General features: G+C 32.4%; 2 protein-coding genes across 2 annotated transcripts; both read left to right on the top strand.

Moving 5' to 3' along the window:
* The first annotated feature begins 1,420 nt into the window (after window positions 1-1,420).
* LOC112019770 (G-type lectin S-receptor-like serine/threonine-protein kinase RKS1) lies at window positions 1,421-7,310 on the top strand. The gene is given in 8 exon segments (XM_024052292.2): window positions 1,421-2,526; window positions 2,528-2,744; window positions 4,019-4,147; window positions 5,472-5,671; window positions 5,876-6,086; window positions 6,240-6,477; window positions 6,715-6,865; window positions 6,943-7,310. Coding segments are annotated over 8 exon segments (2,496 nt in total). The 5' UTR covers window positions 1,421-1,479; the 3' UTR covers window positions 7,246-7,310.
* Window positions 7,311-10,272: 2,962 nt separating this feature from the next.
* On the top strand, window positions 10,273-10,650 carry LOC112008628 (putative receptor like protein 25). Its single transcript, XM_024040963.1, has one exon. The coding sequence runs from the start codon at window positions 10,273-10,275 to the stop codon at window positions 10,648-10,650; it is 378 nt and encodes a 125-aa protein (XP_023896731.1).
* Window positions 10,651-18,646: the final 7,996 nt, after the last annotated feature.

Genomic DNA, 18,646 nt, shown 5'->3' with positions numbered 1-18,646 from the left:
TGAGAACATGCAGATGCAGCAATGTCTCAACTTATAAGCAGAGTGCAACAATAAAAACAAGCGTGCTCTTACTATACAATTATTTTAGAAATCAGGAAAATGTTTTACATCAAAACAAATGCAAACAACACATCCTAATGTGTTATTTGTCAATGATCTAATGCACTATATATAATGCTTTGTATGACGAATGACCATATTATAAAGCAAGACAAATACATAATTCATATTTGCTAATTGGAGATCTCTATTTTGGCCACAATCATAATTGCTTCACTCAACAATTTATATGCAAAACTTATTCCGATCCTAACGTTCCACGACACAATGCTTTATATTTTTTTTCTTATATTCTTCATACTTACAAAATTTCTAAAGATCAAAGATCAATAAGTATATTATCAATCAAATGTTTAAATTTTAAGTTATTGTAGTATAATACTATGCATAAAAAATAAGTTTATAAATCGAATAGTAAATAAAATCTAATTGACATGAAGTATGACCTAAGTGTTAAGAACATATAAAAATATGCAATCGAGTAGTTATATTTTTAAAATATGTAGACATATTAAATTTTTTAGTGACAATTGTAACTATTGGCTACAATCAAGTTTGTGGTCAAACTTTGTCATTCTCTTACAAAGTCAAATTTGGCCTTCAAATTTGGAAGTTACCCAAATAATCCAGTCAATGCCTTAAGCAAAAGTCTGGTTTTTATAATAATTTCATTTTCACTTAGTCAAAAAACATTATAGAAAGTTATCTCACTTTTCATTTTCCTCGGTGGTGGCATTGCCTTCAAAATTGTTAGAATATTAATTAAGTCCACTAAATTCATTGATAAAATTACTTTATCATTTAATCAATATTACCACTAGCATGGCCTTAATTTTATTCTCCATAACAAAAAATTGTAGGCTATCAAGCAAGTGAATCTCTCTCTCTCTTTCTCTCAATAATAATTTAATATATTAATGGAACAAATTCTAGTTTTCTGAAGAGAACATGCAAATTTACCGCTCATTCGTACTTCAAAGTACGAATGAGCGGTAAAATTAAATCATTATCAAGAGAAGAGTAAGGCTAATGATTAGTTGTGACAAGGCACTGATAGCCTTCTTCACAATGATTCAAACGTTGCTCTTGTTCTATGTAAGTTTAGAAGTGCATTTAGGTATAAGCGGAAGGGGCAAGCCTTAAAAATCTATTTTCGTTAGTCATTCTAAGATGGCATAGATATTTCGATGCCATAGCATGACTCATCTTTCACTAATGTGAACGGGTTTTCAAGGTAAACGTGATTTGAGTGTGTGGGTCCTTGACAAGTGGACGGCAGCTTGCATATGTCCAATAACTCATTTAACTTTATTTGTAAAAGAAGAAGAACTGCTTTTTTTTATACAGCTATCAAGCTCTCTATAGTTAATACTAGCCAGTCAGTCACAAGTCCTATTACTGTACTCTTCATGAGAAAAAATGATGAATCCTGCTAAAGGGAATACATCATTGTTTCTTCTCACCCTTCTTCTTGTTTGCCCAATCTGCACTTCCCTTGACACCATAACACCAGACCAACCCCTTAAGGATGGTCAACTTCTACGCTCAAACCAGAAAACCTTTGCACTTGGGTTTTTCAGCCCCGGCAGTTCCAGTTACCGCTACGTTGGAATTTGGTATAACCAAATCACCGAACAAACAGTTGCGTGGGTTGCAAACAGAGACACTCCTCTCAAGGATTCCTCCGGAGTCCTCTCCATCAACGGTAAGGGAAACCTTGTACTTCACACCCAAAACCAAACCACTCCTATTTGGTCCACCAATGTTTCTTTTTCTGGCTCATCCACAAATAATTCTATGGCTAAGCTCTTGGATATGGGAAATCTTGTTTTGGTTCAACAAGACAGCCAACGTGTTACATGGCAAAGTTTTGATTATCCCACCAATACTCTGCTTCCGCTTATGAAACTTGGGCTGGACCGGCGGACCGGGTTGAACCGGTTCCTAACATCTTGGAAGTCCAAAGATGACCCGGGAATTGGCAACCATTCATTTCGAATGGTTCCAACTGGGTACCCTCAGGTGAGCTTATACATGGATCAGACTCTATTATGGCGTATGGGATTTTGGAATGGCGTTACTTGGAGCGGTGTACCCAGAATCTTATCAGAGTACTTCAAAGTTAGCTTTGTGAATAATCAAGATGAAAGCACCTTTATGTACAGTATTATTCCAAATTTACCCACCAAAGTTATTGTTAAAATGGTGGTGGATGAATCAGGAATTGTGGAACGGTCCTTATGGCAGGAGACTACATGGGTCGAATATTGGTCCGCCCCACAAGGGCCGTGCGATCAGTATTTGAATTGCGGTCCAAATAGTTATTGTGACTCACAAAATTTGGTCATTTTTGAGTGTAAGTGCTTTCCTGGATTTGAACCCAAGTCATCTCGTGATTGCATGAGGGAAAAACAAGGAGTGTCTGTGCAACAACGGAGAAGGGTTCGTGAAGTTGGCACATATGAAGGTGCCGGATACTTCAATAGCACGTGCGGACTTGAGTTTGAGTATGAAAGAGTGTGAGCAAAAGTGTTTGAGGAATTGTTCTTGTATGGCTTACGCAAGTGCAAATGTGAGTGAGGGAGGGATTGGTTGCTTGACATGGCATGGGAACTTGGTGGACACAAGAATATTTCCTGATTTAGGACAAGATTTATACATACGTGTGGATGCAGTTGTATTAGGTACTCTTAAATCTTTTTTCTTTAAAAATTTGGTAAAACATTTTATGAAAATACACAATGACTTTTCTCACTACATTTGGTGGCTGCGACACCAGTTCGGTGAGCTAGGCAGACGACGTCGGTAGTTCGGTGGTTAGAGCCACCACTCCGATGATCAGCGCCAACATTCTGGTAGCTAGAGCCATCACTCTAGCAACCGATGCTGGCAATCCAGTCACTAAAGCTATTTGCTAGAGGTTTGATAACCGAAGCCACCATTTTGGTGGCCAGAGACATCACTCTGGCAGCAGTTGCCCTCTGTCCGGTTGTCGTTCAAGCTACAATTATGACAGTCTGGTCACTAGACCTCCTACACCAGCAATTCTGGTGACTAAGCTACTGATTTTGTTTGTTTAGTTGAAAATATTTATTTGTCATATTAAATATCTGAAATTTTTATTTATTTTACTTCAAAACAAATAGAGTATTAGTCAAAGTTCATGTCTATCGTATTATATTAGTCTGAAATTTATGCAGAATACTAGTTCAACATCTAATTTGCCGTATGGTACTAACCTTAAAGTTGATTTAGGTCATACTATTGAAAAATGATTTTCTCTATTTAAAATAGATCTATTTCATATTACAAATCTAAATGAGTATTACATTCCATATGGGAAAGAAATTATATATGGTTTTTTTTTTTAAATGATCTAAAAATATCAAAATTTTCACAATGTTGCCTTATTTATTTCATATAATTCAAAACTCAAATGATGTGTGGAGAAGTCGAAATTATTTAAGAGTTGTATACACCTAACAACAAAAGATTTCTACAATTAAATTTATCACTCGTAGTAGGTCCTACTATGTAATACTTGTGTTATTTTATTTTTATATAGTTACAATAATAGAAGAGAGAGAGAATTTGAAATGTGATTCTACTTATATTAATAAGAAATACTCTCTTGGCAGATGACATTGTTGTTACAAAAATAGGTTTGCAATTTTTGTTTTTCGTTTCTTCTTTTAACACGTTTTTGGCCTCAAAAAAGAGAATCACATATGGACATGACATTGTTGTGAGAACATGTTTGTCTTTTTGTTTTTTTCTTTTGATACGTTGGACCTCAAAATGAGAAACGCATTCTCTCTTTAAAAAAAAAAAATTAAAATCACATATTTTCCTTAAACCCATTGTTTCATCCCTACTCAACTGCATCAAAAAATATTTATGTTCAATCAACTTCTGAAATTTATGATGTCATTTGAATAATTTTTTTTTTTTTACTCAGCTCAATATGCTAAGAAAAATGGTTTTACTCAGAAAAAGAGGATGCTAGCAATTCTGGGAGTTTCTGTTGCTGTAATGTTTCTTCTTATAGTCTCAGTTGTGTATTGTTTTGTAATGAAGAAGAAGAAAGGTAAGGAAGTTTAGAGCAATTTTTTTAAACCTATTTTTATACTTCTAAGGCCAGTGAACAAATGCTCCCAAGATTACTCCAACACTATGTTTCAAAGTTTATAAAAGAATAGGTAGAATATGTAAATCATGAAATAAAATTGAATAAAATGGAATGGAACTTGATATATTTTTCAAGCGTAGAAGTTGATAAAAGAAAAAAAATGAAAAAGAGCTGGATATATTTTGTTATTATCCTCATAATCATTTCTTTGGATCCAAAGATGGTATACTGAAGTGGTCAAGGAAAATTTTCAAATGCTATTCTTAAACTTCTTGCCTTTCAGCCTACGAATAAATGCATTAGCTCATTCCATTTGCACATTCTTATGTGTATCATACCCAAATGTCAAATTCAAAAGAAAGAACACTCGATCTCGAAGATGACATGATCAAAAATCCCTTTTGACTTCTACAGAAAAAATACATGAGCACCATTGTACCCCCTTTTACAAGCCTTTCTTGGGAGGGAAACCTGTCCTTCACTTCTAGCCAAGATATGGAGGACTTGTTGGGAAAAGCTGCTTTAGACCATACCAGTTTCTACCATTCATTGAGACATACATGTTTCTTATTTAATTCTACTCTAAACTGCAATTTGTCCTTCACTGCCAAACATAGACAAAGCATTAAGGAATGCTTAGAAGCAGCTGCTTTAGACCACACCACTTTCCACCATTCAACTGTGTCCATCTTGTTTCTTATTTCACTCCAGGTTGAAATTCATGTGACTTTTCCATATTTAGATGAAATCTGGTACATTGAGTTGTCTTAGCTATTTTAATTGATGAAAATAAGCTTGTAGTGTAGTATCTTTTGATTTGATAGGTTTCCAAGGCTACTGCATTTCTTTCAAAATACTGGATACTTTTGCAAACTCAGAAATTTCAGTATCATACACCCCCTTTTGGACAAAGTTAGGGATCAAAACACCTTCAGGGTGTCAATTATCATGTCACATGGATAATTTTTTCACCCTTTCAACTAAAAGCTTGATGAATGGCCCAACCAATTCCCTGAAATCTTAAGATTTTCTCCAGCCCCATCAGTAGGTCTGAAGAACTTTCATCACCCATAAACCCTTACCTCTTTGCATTTTAACCAAATGGGATTTCCTGTCAATGATAAATAGAAAATTGTAAACTTCAATTTTTCCTCTTATTTTCCTCTGTTTCATTATTTTATTTTAGTGTGTTTCTCAGTTTTATTAAATTAGGCTTTTGTGTGAGAATTCCTAATTGGACAAATATGGTTACTAGCATTATTAATTACTTGTTTTATTATAGAGAAGAGGCATAACACATATTCATATAGTGCTGACTCCACTTTACAATACTTCGAAGACTCTCCAAGTAGAAGGGACCTCGATGGAACTAGAAGAAATTCAAATTTGCCATTATTTGATCTAAGAACCATTATTGCAGCTACAGATAACTTCTCTATTGCTAACAAGCTTAGCCAAGGTGGTTTTGGCCCAGTTTATAAGGTAGTCTCATTGAACAAGTCCCAGAATTTGCATAATCTCATTTCAAGTGTGTTTATGCATCATAAATTCCATCATAAATGTTTACAGGTACTTATTGAGTATGAATTTGTTGTGTACAATTGGGCTTCCCCAAATAATTCACCAAGTTGAGTTTCTTTCAACAATTGTGCACAATGACAAAATGATATTGGACTTTAATTGCAGGGTTTGCTACAAAATGGAATGGAAATAGCAGTAAAAAGACTATCAAAATGCTCTGGACAAGGAATAGAACAATTCAAAATGGAATCTGCACTAATTGCTAAACTCCAACATAGGAACCTTGTGAGAATTTTAGGTTGTTGCATTCACAAAGAAGAGAAGATGTTGATCTATGAGTACTTGCCAAATAAAAGTTTGGACTTTTTCATTTTTGGTATGTCTTCTCTTTCACATTAACCTCACCCATCATCGCTAGAAAACGATCCTCCCATTACAAATATATCAGTTCCAAATAGTAGGATATATACATAAGTAAAATAGCATGAATGCAATATAATCTAATCCAAGTTGTCATTTCTTCATTTAGATGAAACAAAAAGGTCATGTTTAGATTGGAAAAAGCGATTTGAGATTATTTGCGGAATTGGTCGAGGGATCTTATATCTTCATCAAGACTCAAGATTAAGAATTATCCATAGAGATTTAAAGGCCAGCAATATTCTACTTGACAATGCACTGAATCCAAAAATTTCAGATTTTGGTATGGCTAAAATTGTTGGAGGGGACCAAATGGAAGCTAATACAAATTGCATCGTTGGAACATAGTAAGTATGCTAGAAAACAAAGATATACTTTTTTAATTGATTGCTTGACTACCATTTTTACATCTAAGGAGAGTACAAAATACAGGCCCATGTAAGAAAAAAATACTAAGGATATCTTTGTAATTTGCTTCCATATTGTGATACTTCAAATTTTACATGTATGTTAGTGCCCAAAGGGCTATCTTTGATCATTTTATGTTGAGGTTCAATATCTTCCTTTTCATTGTACTATGACAGTGGTTATATGTCACCTGAATATGCAATGCAAGGACTTTTTTCAATAAAGTCTGATGTATATAGCTTTGGGGTATTGCTACTGGAGATCATTACTGGGAAAAGGAATGGTACTTACCATCATGATGGCCCTTCCTCAAATTTGATTGGACATGTAAGTACATGTGCAAACAATGACTCCAAAATTAAGCCTATATTGTTGAGCCTAATATGATTAATATCTTGTCTCAGGTTTGGGACCTATGGAGAGAAGACAATTCCATGAAAATAGTCGACCCGTTACTAGATGAGACATACACTGCTAATGAAGTTTCAAGATGCATGCAAATTGGACTTTTGTGTGTGCAAGAACATGCAAAAGACCGGCCAACCATGTCAACTATTGTTTTTATGTTGGGTAATGACACTCCTCTTCCTTCTCCAAAACAGCCTGCATTTATTTTGAAGGGTACTTACAATAGTACAGACAGATCAACTAGTGCAGCATCTAATTCTATAAATGATATAACATTTTCTAAAATTGATGGTCGTTAAAACCCCAAACTATTTGAAGCAAGTGTACAAATATTCCATTACAACATAGGATTGAGTTACTCTAAGTCTACTCTACATTACTATTTTTTTTTTTTTGTTTGAACAATTGAACATAATGTATGCACTATAAAATTATTACAAAAAAGAAGATCATATATAATATTACACAAATTGTTATTGTCCAGAACTTGTGATGAAATCACTACCATCTCCTTTAACTTTTTCTTTCAAGTGGTTTCTGAAATTAATATACAAAAAGTTAACTGCGTATATATGTTCTGTGGAGATAACTTCATTGGTTTTCAGAACAAGATGTCCAAAGTTACAAAGATCTTTTCATTTGGTGTGAAATTTACTAAGTTTAACCATGAAGATTTAAAAGAGAAACACTGAATGCATAATATTGGAATTTAATTTGGATTTCAGGGTGTTTTACTCAAAATGGAACCATTGTATATATGAATTGTGCCAAGCCTATTGATATGCTTGGGTATGGCTAATATTTTTAACTTAAAGAACATTTCAACAAAGACAATATTACAAAATAAGTTAGAGCAACAGTTTATAACTTTGATGGCAAATCCTCTTGTACAACATGGAGAAGTGTGAAAAAATGGGTGACAAAAAGTTGTAATCATTTCCTCATTTTTGCTTAAATTTGGTCCTATTCTACTTTTGTGGTCACTTTTATTTGTGAATGTGCCTTATTGAGAGTGTGTGATTCTCTCCTTGAAGTCCAACCAAAAAAAGAAAAAGAAAAAAAAAAGCTCAAACTAGTTTTCACAACATCAGCATCATATGGACCAAATTAATGTTATAGAGCAGGACACAAGTAATGAATATAATTGTAGAAAATCTTATTATGTTAGACATCTACAAATTTTAAACAATTCCAATTTGTCAACCTGCTGTTTATGGGTTTGCAATTTTATTTTATTGGTGAAATGGGGATAGGTTTGTAAAAATTTTAAGAAAAAGAGAAGATCTATTGAGAGAATTTTAATAATTTTTGGGATGGTTTAACGTAACTATACATAACTAGTAAGTTGCCCGTGCGATGCACGGATAATTTTGTGACATTTTATGTAAAACAGTTTTGAATAATGTTGTACATAAATTATAGAGAAAAAGTAAACTAAATTAGAGTAAATAAACATATATATTTTGAGATATTAAAAATTGGTTTAGTAGCTTCACAATATATTTGTAGCCTTCTTAAGGTAAGATTATTATTTTTTTAAATCATGAAACCAAAAATAAATGCAAAAGAGTAACGGGACTATGAAAATCAACTAATTTGTGTTGTGTTCACATATTTCATACTATGAAATAAAAGTATACTCAACTCTTTGACTGTCTTCTACTCATCGATAGTGCGACATTAAGACATGGTGTGGGCAAGTGTATATGCGTGTGTCTTATAGATGATTTAAAATTAAACCATAGTAGAATGTGACTTTACATTGTGCACCAAATATTCTCTCTACTTATATACCCAAAACAAAAACTAACTAACCAAATTACCTAAACCTTAATCATTTTTAAGCCCTTAATTTAAAAAGAAAAAAGGATTACTTGAATCTTAAGTGGTTGACTCATTCTAAAAAAAAAGGAAAAGTGATTGAATGTTCTACTATTAGTGATAAACAATCACTATTAAAAAAACCACACACAAAACCACACAATCACTATTAAAAAAACCTCACCTAACTAAATACTCTATGGCTTCCACACAATAAATTGTGTGGTCCAATTCCGACATCTATTTCTAGCCTTTTGAATCTTCAAATTTTAGAATTGTATTCAAATAACTTGAGTGGCATAATAGAATTTGACTTGTTTCGAAAGCTCAATAACCTCTCCAAACTCAATTTATCTTATAACAATCTTTCATTGGTTATTGATCCTAGTACCAATTCTACCTTCCAAAAATTTAAGGTATTAGGACTGGGTTCTTGTTACTTAAGTGACTTCCCAAAGTACCTTCGAAACCAAGATTAGTTGGAAATTTTGGAACTTTTTCAAAACAACATTCATGGCCAAATACCAAAATGGATCTCTAACTTGAGTACAAACACTCTCTTGACTTTAAGCATGTCAGGAAACTCACTCACAGGTTTTGATCAAACCCCAAATGCTTTCCCTTGGCGTAGTCTGCAAATTTTGGACTTTTCAAACAACAAGCTTCAAGGGGCACTTCCAATTCCACCTCCATCCATCATTTCATATTCTATCTCTAACAACATGCTTACTGGAGACATCTCTCAAATGATTTGTGAACTAAGTTCTCTTTCTTATCTTGATGTTTCATACAACAACTTGAGTGGCTTCCTTCCCCATTGTTTAGGAGACTTGAGAAACCTTTCCGTTCTTAATCTCCGATACAACAACTTTCATAACAGCATTCCTCAAATATTCATGGAAGGATGCGAATTGGGGATGATCAGATTGAGTCAAAATCGTTTTGAGGGGCCTTTACCAAGGTCATTGGCTAATTGTACAACATTGGAAGTTCTTGATATTGGAAACAATCATATAATTGATATTTTCCCCTCTTGGTTGGGCATTCTTCCTGAGCTAAGGGTTCTCATTTTGTAATCAAATGGAATCCATGATTTTATTGGAAAACCTGATACAATTCAAAGGTTCCCAAAATTACAAGTTATTGATGTCTCGAACAATAATATTAGTGGTAAGTTGCCATATGAATATTTCCAAATTTGGAAAGCCATGCAAAGCTTTGATGCAAGTCACTTAACATATATGCAAGCAAATGGTCAGCAAAATTATCCAAGCAATGGTTGGTTAATGACGTCAGATGCCTACTCAATGACGTTGACAAACAAAGGCATAAAGAGAATATTAGCAAATCCAAGATTTCTTTGTAGCCATTGATCTATCAGGCAACAAGTTTGAAGGAGAAATTCCAAAAATTTTGGGAAATCTAAAAGCGCTTCACATGCTTAACCTTTCCAACAATATTCTTACTGGTTTTATCCCGTTGTCTCACTGGATTTTTCTCAAAATATGCTAGTTGGAGAGATTCCTCCACAACTAGTGGAGCTCATCTTCCTTGCTTTCCTGAACGTGTCTCATAATAATCTTACAGGACCTATACCACAAGGGAAACAATTTCTCACATTTCAAAACAGTTCATTTGATGGAAATGTAGAATTGTGTGGAGGCCCATTGTCCAAAAGATGTGCCAATTTGAAGGACCCACCACCTCCACCTTCAATATTTGTAGAAAATCAATATGCAGTGTCTCTATTTGAGTTTGACTGGAAAGTAGTTGTGATGGGGTACGGATGTGGATTTATATTTGGAGTTTTTGGTGGGAAAATAATTACCAAGAAGAAAAATGATTGGTTTATGAAGAATTTTGCAATTGGCCATCCACCATGAAGAAGGGTGAATTAGAGGGGACATCGAAAGGCAATATATATGTTTCCACAGTAAATAATTAAATCCATGCATATGTTGTCACTATTTCTATATTTTCCTTTGCTTTTAGTTTAAGGGTTTGGGAGGGGTTGTTAATAATATTACTATATTTAATGGACTTGTTTGCCTACACCAAATCAATGTAATATTTGCTTTTCATTTTTCTTTTCCCACCTTTTTCTTTGGGAGATCTTGGTTTTGCCATGGAATAATGTGATGTAGACATGTAGTGTATGATAGCGTATTATGTCATTTTTAGGCTAAAATGTAAAACTCACATTCTATGTTTTATCAAAATTTATTTCAGTCTTCTAACTTTTAAATTTATTCAATTAAGGCTTTTCTATTAACTTTTATTTTATGTTGTGATTAATTTTCCAAATTTTCAAATTTCTCTTCAAAATTTTTTAATTAAAAAAATTCAATTGATGATTGAAAAATATTTTTCAAATTTTTTTTTTTAAAAAGTTGACGAAAATGTCTTAATTAAATAAATCTGAAACTTGGAGAACTAAAATAAATGAAAACAAAGTTAAAAGACTAAAATGAATTCTAAACAAACTTGAAAGGTGTGTTTTGCATTTTAACCTTATTTTTAAGTAAGCATTCAAGAGATAGTTTGGTAATGTGATTTTGGTCGGTTACTCTTTGTTGATAAGCTTTGTATTTATTAAGTCTTATTATGTGTCTCTGGTAATTATTAATATCTGTCTAGGTGCAAGTTTTAGTAATTATAGGGGTGATAATGATTTTAGTCTATATATATGGTAAAGATGTGGAAATTCAAATCAAGCTCTTTTTTTTTTTTTTTTTTTTTTTTTTTTTCCTCTTATTGACGTGGGAATCCAAATCCTTTGGTTGATCAGAGCTACCAATTTAATTATCTAAATTTTATAATTCTATCTTCCTTTCTTTTTCACCCACATCAAAATAGTGTTGCTTAATTTATTTTATTTTGAAAAACTTTTTTGTTGTTGTTAAGAATCTTATTTTTTTGAGATAGTTACAATATGCTGCTAACCTTGCAGTTTGAGCCGTTTTCCCTCTAGACCCTCTAATACTTTGTTTATAGGGTAAACCTATAAACCTAAAAGGTAATTTGAATTGTCATTCATATTTTGGTGATGTTACTGTTGTTCTTGTCACAATAATTGATCTATGCACTTAACTTTATCCTTTATGAATCTATAAAGAGAAATTTACACAGCTTTCATTTAAGAAAGCCACAAAGTAATAGTGGAAACCTTTGGAATATGTTAAAAGGAATTAGGTCTTACTGCAAAATTGTTTGTTGATCTTATAGAAATTTATGATAATTAATGGGTAATTTTATCCAGAAGCATAAAGCATGAGTGACATACTTTAAAACATGACTCGCCCCTTTTTTTTTTTAAAAAAAAAAAAACTTTGGTTGACACCTCACCCTTTTTTACACACACCTCCAACTCTCATGGCCATCTATTCCCACAACCAATTTTTGTATCCTACACTTTTTCTCTTCCTCTTTCTCTTTTTCAAGAACAAAGCACACAACCCTTAGATTTCAAGAGGCAAGACACAAAATCTAAATATTTACATGGTTGCTTTTTGTTTCAGCTTATTGTTTTGAGTTTGAACGAGGTATTTGAGATTCTAGGCTAAAGGAAGTTCTAGAAATTTTTATTGTCTTGATTGTATTCCATGTTGATTGAGTACAAAAGCATGTTGATGTTGAAGGATTAATATGTTTTGAGTACAAAAGCATGTATTTCAATTGTTTAGTAGTATCTTATAATAGAAATGGGGAAATGAATTCTTTAGTATTTCTCTATTATAGGTCTAGTTTGTTTATATCAAATTTCATATTGAAATAAGGAAAATTATTGAATACTTCAGGAGTACCATAAATGCGTATTCCCCTCTCTTATATGAATTGTGGGTCCCACTATAAATTTAATTAGTGGGACCCACAGTTATGTGAGAAAGGGGAGTACGCATTTATGGTACTACGAGAGTACCCAATAATTACCCTTGAAATAATACCATTAACATGTCTTGTTGATTTTACAAAGAATAATGTAGTGGTGCCTATAGATAGTTTGCGGTTGTTATGGGTCAAACCATAATATGGTGTACTCTCACATTAATTGTTGTACCCTTTTTTTTAGGTGGGTGTCATTGGTATGAGTCAATTAATTAATATGGTAAATTACATATTTGATTTTTAACCTATGTCAATTTGGTCTATAGCATTTCAAATGTGTCAATTTAGTCCCTAATATTTTAATATTGTGTCAAAATATTCTCTGCAGTTAGGTGATGAATGAAAAATACTAACACGACTAACGCAAAAATAAAATATTACTTTTATGTCATATAGACTGCCACGTGAACTAACACATGGCCTAAATTAAAAAACTAAAGTGACAACTTAGCTATTTTAAAGCCTATTGCCGCGTCAAATTTTGGGTGTGGGAACTGCATAATGGTTTGTTGAACTCTCTGAGTGTTGGTAATGGCTGGTGGGTCATTAAGTCTAGGGTTTTTGAGAAACGAGGACGTATTGAGGAAGAAGTAGTCAAGTCAAGGTGGTATAGCTTTGCCGGTGTTGTGTAGAAAAACAATAAGAGGGTTGTGCTAGTGAATGGGTGGTGGTTATGTCACTTGGTGAATTATAGTCCGGTGTAGCCTTTGTTACAATTTCAAAAGAAGGAGATAATAGTGATAGTGGTAGGGACAGACCCACAGGGGGGCCAAGGGGGCTCGAGCTCCCCCTTGGCCCAAAGAAAAAAAGGAAAAAAAAATATTTAGGCCCCCTAGCCGAAAGAAAAAAAAAATCTTAAAAAAATTACTAATATATATATATATATAAATAAAGTAGAGTTGTACCTCGCTCTTCCAAAAACTTAGACTCGTTCTCTTTTAATTAGCTTAGCCCAACTAGCAATCACCCAACTAAAAAACTTAACCAAAAAAAAAATTTAAATAAAAAATCTCAAATAGCCTAGTATTAGAGTACTAGCATTAGGTGTTCTAAATGGTAAATATTTAGTATTTATAACACCAAATATAAAAAACACTACTATACGAAACATTTCAAATACTATATTAAAGTAGCAAAAGTAAGTTTTAGTTTGTGATTTTTTTATTTTTTATTTTTTATTTTTTGCAACAATTGATGCTCTTAAGAAACAATATTATTTTGTATTTTGTATTTTGTATTTTTTTTTTTTGTCTTTGTTGGTAAATGATTGCATCTTAATGTATTAAGAAACAATAATTTTGTTTATTGAACTTGGTTGATAGTTTGTTAGTACTATATGGATACCTATTTGAATTTTTTTCCTTCTTATACTTTGGCCTCCTTTTCTTGAAATCTGAGGTCTGTCCTGGATAGTGGTAATGTTGGAGGGAAGGATATTAGGATTTTGGAAAGAGGGTTTGAAATAAAAGCTGTTATTGATGGGAATGGTGATGGGGGATGTGCTTGGTGGAAGCATAAATGGGAGATTTCATAGTGGTGAAGAAGGTGGAGATGGTGGTGATGACAATGGGGATAATAAAGAAGAAGATGAGTTTGGGCCAATTTTGAAGTTTGAAGAGGTGATGAAGGAGACAGAAGATAGTCCAATTTTTTTTTTCCTCTTTGCTTATGTTTTTGGAATTATTACATTTTGGTTGATGGTGTAATGTGATTGTTTACATGCTTTGGATTTAGGTATTTGGAGTGATGATTGATGATTCCTTCGTGAGTTGCTATGTGGGTGATGAATTGATGATTCCTTGAGGTGCTTGATTTGAGAGTTCATAAAGGAATGGAATGGAATGATCATAAGGGAATGGAAAGAAATGGAATGGAATGGAAAAGAATAGAATGAAATGGAATTAAGTAACCTTGATAAAATAAATGGAATGTAAGTAATCTTATTTGGGAGTAACATAGAGGAAATGGAATGGAATCATTTTATGACGATATTACTATAAGACCCTCATTTTAAAATAAATGGTTAAATTTATAGGGGTATTTTGGGAGTTTTAGTAAAAAAATTATTAAATCTAATTTCATTTCCTCACATTCCTCCCGATTTTGGGGGGAATGAAAACTTGGAGTTTGAAGGGAATATAGAGGAATGAGTGTTCCCTCCTACCTATTCTATTCCCTCCCACTTAAACTCTCAAAGAAGGGAATTGACTTTTCATTCTCTCCATTAAAACTCCCAAACAAGGAAATGAAATAATATTCTAAAATTATTCTTTTCATTCATTTTCATTCCATTTTATTCCCTCCTCCCAAACAAAGGCTTAGGATTTTTGTTTTGGAGACGCAAATTGGGAAATTTTGTTCCTTTTTTAATTATAATTTCTGTTTAAGTTTTTACTTCTAAAATTTGAAATGAAATAATAAAACCTAAATTGTAATAGCTGATGTGTCACTTTAGTTTTTTTAATTTAGGCCATATGACAGTCCACATGGCAATTTATATGGCATAAAAATAATATATATTTTTTTCTTTAGTCATGTTATCATTTTTCATCTATCACTTAACGACAATGGCTATTTTGACACAATACCAAAATGTTAAGGACCAAATTAAAGCATTTAAAAGATTATGGACCAAATTGACACATTTAAAATATCAAAAACCAAATTGACACATAACGTAAAAGTTTGAGACCAAATATGTGACTTACCCTAATTAATATTATGTTAGTTAGTTAGTATTATTGAACAATCATGTCTTTTAGATAAGGCATATATATTCATGAAAGGATATGTCTATTACCAAGAGGCATGAGAGAGTTAATAAATAGATGGACTCTCATTTCTTTCCGTAAATAATTTTCTCATTAAAAATATATTGTAACAATGGTAATCACCCCATAAAAGGAGTGCCATCTACATGTGGGACCAATAGTGATATTAGAGCCATGGTTGGTAGGCACAAATTAATCAAGAAGAAAATTCTTATTTTGACACAATTGTAGGGCGGAAAGAGAACAAAATGGGTTGGGACAAAGCAAAGAAGACACAACTGTGCAAAGAAAATCACCCCAAGTGCATAATGATGTCTTTTCAAATGGAATCAGTGAAATCAGGTTTCAAAAAAAACCTCATTTTGCATCCAGGAGCAAGCCAAAAGGTGTCGCCACGTTGTTTTGTCATATTCATAAATGGCTATACACTCTCATTAATTTATTAAACTAGCATGTAGTCTGTGCTTCCGCACAGAAATATTAACAATTATGATGATAAGATATTTATCTTGGTAGATTGTTTTCATATTGAGCATTATGAATGGAGGTAACTTAACACCAACATTTAAAAATAAAATTGGACACATAGCACAAAATTAAACTATAATTAGAAATTAATTTAATTCGATTTGAATTCAAAAATTGAACTTCAACTTAATATAATATATATGATTATATTTTTCTCCACTTCTAACAAATTAACAAAATCTTAATTCAGACACTTTAAAAACTATTAAAAAATAAGAACTGATCATTGAGCTTGGAATCTTCTTGGAGACGCCAAAGAAGCGCTAATGTATGAGAGTGTGAAGCAAGGAAAAGTGGGATTGAACATTGTGTTTAAACCCGTTCTTGCTCTGAGAAATCCGTAAGGAGGAGGAGAGGGCAGTGTGTGGATCTAATTGGTAGAGGTTGAGAGAGGAGAAGACATGGGATTACAATATGGAATTAGGAGGAGATGATGTTTTACTTTCATAGTCTTTTTCGTTGGACTCCTTGGTTCTGGTCATGGGATTAGAAGAGTTCTAGACTCTATTGAGATCACCCATAAAAGTGTACAGTTGAGATGTTCTTGCTTAGGCCAATGAGTATTATTATTGTGGTTTTCTTGGCTTCCATGTTAAATGTTAATGCATCATTTATTTGGGCACAAAAATTAGAAAATTTAGATAAGATACATGACACAAAATTGGGGTTCAATTTATAATCTCCATAAAAGTGTGCAGGTAAGATGTTCTTGCTTAGGCCAATGAGCATTATCATTGTAGTTTTCTTAGCTTCCGTGTTAAATGTTAATGCATCATTTATTTGGGCATAAAAATTAGAAAATTTAGATAAGATACATGACACAAAATTGGAGTTAAATTTATAATCTAATTATATATTTTTTTTTGAGTTTTGGTTAGGACAAGTGGCGCAAAATTGAGAATCCAATTGAAATCTAATTGAATTTTCTCTCAGCTTCACCTATTATTATATATATAGATATATATAGATTAGCTTATTTTATAAATTATTAGAATAATTTAATTTAACTAAAAACCTATTGCCAATATTTTAAGGAATAGAAATTTTTACTCAAAATTAAAATTCTATTTATTTTGTTAATTATTATTTTTAGATATCTTATTAATTGTTAAGATAGTTTAATTTATGTAAAACTTTGATATTTAAGTTTTAAAGAATTTAAAATTCTATTACCAAAAATAAAATTTAATGTTATTTTAACTATCTATAATAATTTTGTATTTTAATATAAATTGTCTTTATGTCAAGTGGCTCAATTTATGCATCTCTCACGTTAGTTAATTTAAAAGTTTTGAGTGACACCACTGCGGATTCTTGGCATGATGACTCCACATGTATGAAATTCTTGTAGAAGGGGGGGGGGGGGGGGGGGGGGGGGGTGGGGGGGGCGCTAGGATTAGGATTTAAGTCTCTAAGAGGGAGGCTTCACACACATATACACTTAAATTATTTTTTAGAATGACATATACACTTAGATTAGCTTAGAGTAGAATTTATATCTTGTATTAAAAAAAAAAAAGTTTTGAGTGACTCACTAATTATTATGATAATCTCAATAATATTAGTAAAAATTTAAATTTATTTTATGTAAAATTTTGAATTAATCCATGTATCGCATAGGAAAACTAAGAAAATCACTCACTATTTTGTTATTATTACTCATTGTGAAACTTTACTATTTTGGTAATTTTTATGTTTCGGGGGTATTTTAGTCTTTTTTTTTGGTTTAGAGGGTATTTTGGTCATTTTTGAGTTTTGGGGAGCTATTTTGGTAATTTTTTAGGTTTTGGGGATATTTTGAACATTTTAGAGGTTTTGGGGGGTATTTTGCTAATTTTAGATATTTTGGGGGTATTTTGGTCATTTTAGTGGTTTTTAGCATATTTGGTGATTTTAGAGATATCGGGGGTATTGTGGTTATTTTTGAGGTTTTATGAGTATTTTTCTCTTTTTAGAGATTTTGGGGATATTTTGGTAATTTTAATGGTTTTTGAGCATATTTAGTAATTTTAGAGACATCGGGGCTATTTGGGTAATTTTAGAGGTTTCATGGGTAATTTTGGATGTCCAAGGGTATATTGTTAATTTTGGAAGTGTAGGGGTATTTGGGTCATTTTGGATATTTAAGGGTATTTTGGTAATTTTGGAGGTTAAGGGGGGTATTCAAGTAATTTTAGAGATATTTGGGCTATATTAGGTTAAATGGGTGGGTTACTAATTAAATGCGTTGAGTTAGTAATGGATATTTAATTTATATATAAACAGGTCATAAATAGATAAAAGCGTAATTACACATCCAACTCATTTATGACCCAACCAGCCCATTTGCCACCTCTAATGTAATGAAGGAATAGGAAATGTGTGTGTGTGTGTGTGTGTGTTTTTTTTTTTTTAATTTTTTTTTATCTCTTAAGTTTGTTGTGGTAAAATAAAAGGAAAATTATTAAATACTCCGAGAGTACCATAAATGTGAATTCCCTCATCTCACATAAATTGTGAGTCCAACTATAAATTTAATTAGTAGGACCCACAATTATATGAGAGGAGAGAATACGCATTTATGATACTCCAAGAGTACCCAATAATGACCCAAAATAAAAGGATTGAAAATAATAATGGAGAAAGATCACAAACGTTTGTAACAAGGTGGCGTAGTAGTAGAAACTAGAAAGGCTTTAAGACTCGTCACAATTGG

This window comes from Quercus suber, unplaced genomic scaffold, assembly GCF_002906115.3.
Source record: "Quercus suber isolate HL8 unplaced genomic scaffold, Cork oak 2.0 scaffold_7, whole genome shotgun sequence".
In the NCBI taxonomy this organism is placed as follows: Eukaryota; Viridiplantae; Streptophyta; class Magnoliopsida; order Fagales; family Fagaceae; genus Quercus; species Quercus suber.
This window is presented reverse-complemented; position numbering and strand designations above follow the sequence as displayed.